We start from the raw sequence: 5,137 nt of genomic DNA on the forward strand, positions 1-5,137 counted from the left end.
CGCCGCAACCGAGCCGGGGACCCGCGCCGCCTGCAGCTCGCGGCCGCCGAGACCCGCGGGAATCCCGGCCCGCCGGCGGCGGCACTGCGGAGGGAGGAGCGCGGGGCTAAGCGGCTTCTCGGAGCCCGAGCGCCTCCCGGAGCCCGCCATCCTCGCCACCGCCTCTGGCCACCCGGGCGGGAGACCTGCGGGAATTCTGCTCGCGTGGAGCGTGGGACCCGCCGGGCTCGGAGTCTCCAGAGACCGGGGAAAGCGGGGCCCACGCAGCCAGGACGAGAGGGGGTGCGGTCCCAGTACCACCCCCGCGCCACTCCCCACGTGGCGGCCGCGCCCCCGGGGCGTGAGTGTGTACGCGGACTGTAGGGGGGCTGTGAATGAAGCCCCAGCGGCCAATCAGCATGGCCGGCGCGCGGGACCCCGGGAGTGAGGCCCAATGGCGAGCTCTGGGCGGCCGGGCCGGGAGGCAGGCGGGCGCGGGGGGCGGGGGCCGGGGCCGCGGGGGGGCGGGAGGCGGCTCCGCGGGCAGCCAATGGGCGGCGGGTGGGGTGGGGCTCCGGAGCGCCGAGCGGGTCCCGGCTTTAAGCCGGCGGAGCGCGGCGGCGGGGCCCGCAGACGGAGAGGAGCGGCGGCGCGGCGCGGCGCGGGGCGCGGGGCGGCATGGCCACCACCGCGCAGTACTTGCCGCGGGGCCCCGGCGGCGGAGCCGGGGGCACAGGACCACTTATGCACCCGGATGCCGCGGCAGCAGCGGCAGCGGCTGCGGCCGCCGAGCGGTTGCACGCGGGGGCCGCGTACCGCGAAGTGCAGAAGCTGATGCACCACGAGTGGCTGGGCGCGGGCGCGGGCCACCCAGTGGGCCTAGCGCACCCCCAGTGGTTACCCACGGGAGGAGGCGGCGGCGGCGACTGGGCCGGCGGCCCGCACCTGGAACACGGCAAGGCGGGAGGCGGCGGCACCGGCCGAGCCGACGACGGTGGCGGAGGCGGCGGTTTCCACGCGCGCCTGGTGCACCAGGGGGCGGCCCACGCGGGCGCGGCATGGGCGCAGGGCGGCACGGCACATCACTTGGGCCCCGCCATGTCTCCGTCGCCAGGGGCCGGCGGGGGCCACCAGCCCCAACCGCTGGGGCTGTACGCGCAGGCGGCCTACCCCGGGGGCGGCGGCGGCGGCCTGGCCGGGATGCTAGCGGCGGGCGGTGGCGGTGCGGGGCCGGGCCTGCACCACGCGCTGCACGAGGACGGCCACGAGGCGCAGCTGGAGCCGTCGCCTCCGCCGCACCTGGGCGCCCACGGACACGCACACGGACATGCACACGCTGGCGGCCTGCACGCGGCGGCGGCGCACCTGCACCCGGGGGCGGGCGGCGGTGGCTCGTCGGTGGGCGAGCACTCGGACGAGGACGCGCCCAGCTCGGACGACCTGGAGCAGTTCGCCAAGCAGTTCAAGCAGCGGCGCATCAAGCTGGGCTTCACGCAGGCCGACGTGGGGCTGGCGCTGGGCACACTGTACGGTAACGTGTTCTCGCAGACCACCATCTGCCGCTTCGAGGCCCTGCAGCTGAGCTTCAAGAACATGTGCAAGCTCAAGCCGCTGCTCAACAAGTGGCTGGAGGAGACCGACTCGTCCAGCGGCAGCCCCACCAACCTGGACAAGATCGCGGCGCAGGGCCGCAAGCGCAAGAAGCGCACGTCCATCGAGGTGGGGGTCAAAGGCGCGCTCGAGAGCCATTTTCTCAAGTGCCCCAAGCCCTCGGCGCACGAGATCACAGGCTTGGCCGACAGCCTGCAGCTGGAGAAGGAGGTGGTGCGGGTCTGGTTCTGCAACCGGCGGCAGAAGGAGAAGCGCATGACCCCGGCTGCCGGCGCCGGCCACCCGCCCATGGACGACGTTTACGCCCCCGGCGAGCTGGGGCCCGGCGGGGGCAGCGCGTCGCCGCCCTCGGCGCCTCCGCCGCCCCCGCCGGCAGCTCTGCACCACCACCACCACCACACACTGCCGGGCTCCGTGCAGTGACCCCGCGGGCCGGGCCCCCCGCCGGTGCGCGGCGAGGCGCCGCGCGGCCTGAACTCTTTTTTGTTCGGTTGCTTTGGATTTTACAAAAAGCCCACAAACTTTCGAATAAAACCAAACACCCGGACCACCCTCTCCTGCGAGCGGCGAAGACGGCCGACAGGCTGCGTCGCCCGAGCCCCGAGAGAGAGGAGCGAAGATCCGGAACGCGCCAACTCACCCTGGGCATCCTGCCCGCCGCCTGCTCCCTGCCCCCAACCCCTCGACGACCCCCGCCCCTGCCCCCTCGGGCTGTTCGGGGCCGGATCCCGGCAGCGGCCTCCCCACAGCGACAGGTAACGCGGTACGGGGTTAGGGATTCCCCGGGAGAGAGGACGAAGAGAGGCACTCCCCATCCCTCTTCCCCGCGCGGATCCCCGAGCCTGCGGGTCGCGGGTGGGGAACTGTCACCTTATTCGCTCCACGCCTCTTCTCTCCCATAAGGATGCGCCCCATCCCCTTTACCCTTCCTCCGGGTTTGGTTTTTTACAGTTTTTATTTATTCATGGAGCCTCTCGGCTCCTGGGGTCCTTCTAACTCCGCCCGCGCCCTTAATTTAAATCGCTGTATACTGTATTTATCGGGGCCCCGGAGGGGAGGCCGCGAGAGCCGCGTCTGTGTATAAAAGCAGGAAATAGCCAAAGCTTTAATCTAGCCTAATTTATTTTTCCCCTTACCTTCCCTATCTTACCCCTCAAAAAAAAAAAAAAAAAAAAAAGGGCAAAACAAACAAACAAAAAAAAGTAACAAAAAAAAAAATTCGAGTGTTCATTTTTCGTTTCGTTTTACCCGAGCTTCTGCTCGGTTCCCGGCCACGCTGGAGGAATCTGCGCTCCCACGCACACGCGGATGGGAAGGGGCTTCTGCCCTGCCGTTGACCGACCAGCAAGTAGCAGGGCCCCGGCTCCCCGCGGGGCCCTGCCCTCCTGGCCACAAACAAACGAAACTTGGAAAAGTTGGAGATATTTTTTAACCAGCTGTAGAAATAAGCCGTTCCCTGAGAACCTTCTGCCTGAATCCGCTCCCTTTTCCAGCCCCCTAGGATGCGGGATGCTGGGGGAGGCCTGGAGAGAAATTCCCCAAGTTTGGGATGAGGTGGGAACCATGTAAATATGTGAGATATGTACACACTGGCGGGGAGAAAGAAACATTTTGTGCTTGGTTTTTATTTTTGGTTTTCCGGGTTGCCCTCCCTCCCTATCCTAAAGGATTTTGTACACTCACTAATCCGAAAAAGATATTTTAATATGATTTCCAGATTTCTGATCCATCTCTATTTATTTTCTGGATGTGTTTGGAGCTTCCCCCTTCTCCATTTCTTGTTCTGTTACCTTTTGAATTTAAATTTTGTTATTTTATTTTTATTATTTTTTGAAACAATGTTTTGGTGCATTCTCTTTGTATCCTTATTGCAAAAAAAAAGTAATAATAATGTAGACTGGGAAGTTCCCTTTATATTTATGTTATAGTAAATATTTTATTACTCACATAAACATGTACCCCAGGGCTGTGTCCTGTCCTCCTTACTACTAGGGCCGTGTTGGTTCATGGGTGATGTGATGGGATACCCTGGCTTGCCTCCCCCAAAGTCTGACATCACTATCTTGGAGGAAGGTGACCACACAGACCTTCTTCTAGGCCAGTATCAGGGCAGCTTGTTACTTGGGCACCAGTTGGGCCCTTGCCTCAGATGAGTGAAGTTAGGGAAGATGAAGCCGCCTCATATCCCCCTCCCATAAACAGACTGTCCTGGGATCTGACCAGGGCATAAGACACTGCAGACACCGCACCGAATTCGGATCAACCATTCCTCAGGCACAGCTCAACTGCTCTTCTGAGCCAAGGAAGAAGCCTGCCTCTCTCTACCTGGCCCACCAGCCAGGTATCTCTGTATTTACATTCCCCCCAACACACACACCCACCCCTGACTTTGGCTTCACTTTGCACTTCCTGGGTGGAGCCCAGGCCAACTTCATCATTCCAGGTCTTGGGGCAGGTGGAAGCGAGTCAGGTCCCACCAGATCGCCCCAGCTGGCGTTCCACCTGCAAACAAATGGTACCTGAACCTGCCTGGATCCACTAAGAGCCCTAGCAGCTCAGACGGGGTCCTGCAGGAGTTAAATGGCCTGGGGAGGGACTCCCACGTGTTTGAGCAAAGCCAGTACTCCTTCTCTACAGGCAAACGACCTGCCCCAACTTCTCTTGGGGAGGAGCAAGGGCAAGAACATCTGTGCCACCGGAAAGCCCTGGCATCTCCTCTCCAGGGCTGGGTCACCAAGGGAACCCCCCACTCCTCAGGGAGTGGTTGCCTCTGCCTATGGAAGACTCCAGGGCCGTGCACTCATGACCTGGGGAGAGAAGCAGCCATGCTCAGACATCCTCGTCGAGCCTTCAGCACAGCGTCCCCCGCTTCCCCAGAGTCAGGATGGTGAAGGCAGCTCTGGGTTCCAGAGCCAAAGCCCCTGACTATCTGTGTCCCAGCGAAGATCCTTTCTCCTTTAAAACAACTCCTCTTAAAAATACTAATAAAAACAGCTCTTCCTGTTTCCTCCGTAGATGCGGTTCTTTTCCCATCTTAGGAGAAACCACGTGAGGTTTATCTTACTCTTCGTGGAAACAAAGCTTGAAGGCACAATTGCTTGCCGGGCGAGAAAGTTGTGTCCCTAGCGAGGGTATGTGTATGACTCCCTCCTGCCGGGGAAGCTGTCGAAGCCAAGGTCTGTGAGAGACCTTGGCTCCAGCCGACAGAATCTTGGGTGCCCAGAGAGGGGTTCCCAGGCCCCCAAGTTGGCTGTCTCTGGCAGGCTTGGGCCTCGGGATGACTTTTTCGATGCTGCAGATTCCTGGAGACACCCAGAGCTCTGCCCCACTCAGTCTCGGGAGAGAGTTGTCCCTCCAAGTACAGAGGCCATCATGGTTTTCACAGGCTCAGCCTCTCACAGCTTGTTTATTTTTCCCCTTACACCTTCGGTCCAGCCTAGTAAGCAATTAGCCCTGCAGTTGGCACCCGTGTCCCAGCCATCCCATTTCCCAAATCGGCAGGCCAGGCAGCCTCCCCAGGCTTTTTACAAGGGAGGTTAGAACCTTT

At 62.0% G+C, this 5,137-nt stretch overlaps 1 protein-coding gene across 1 annotated transcript; it reads left to right on the plus strand.

Annotated features, from left to right (window-relative positions):
- Positions 1–615: 615 nt before the first annotated feature.
- POU3F1 (POU class 3 homeobox 1) lies at positions 616–3,481 on the plus strand. The gene has a single exon (XM_055586332.1). The coding sequence runs from the start codon at positions 658–660 to the stop codon at positions 2,011–2,013; it is 1,356 nt and encodes a 451-aa protein (XP_055442307.1). The 5' UTR covers positions 616–657; the 3' UTR covers positions 2,014–3,481.
- The last annotated feature ends 1,656 nt before the right edge of the window (positions 3,482–5,137 follow it).

Source organism: Bubalus kerabau, chromosome 6 (assembly GCF_029407905.1).
Source record: "Bubalus kerabau isolate K-KA32 ecotype Philippines breed swamp buffalo chromosome 6, PCC_UOA_SB_1v2, whole genome shotgun sequence".
Classification (NCBI taxonomy): Eukaryota; Metazoa; Chordata; class Mammalia; order Artiodactyla; family Bovidae; genus Bubalus; species Bubalus kerabau.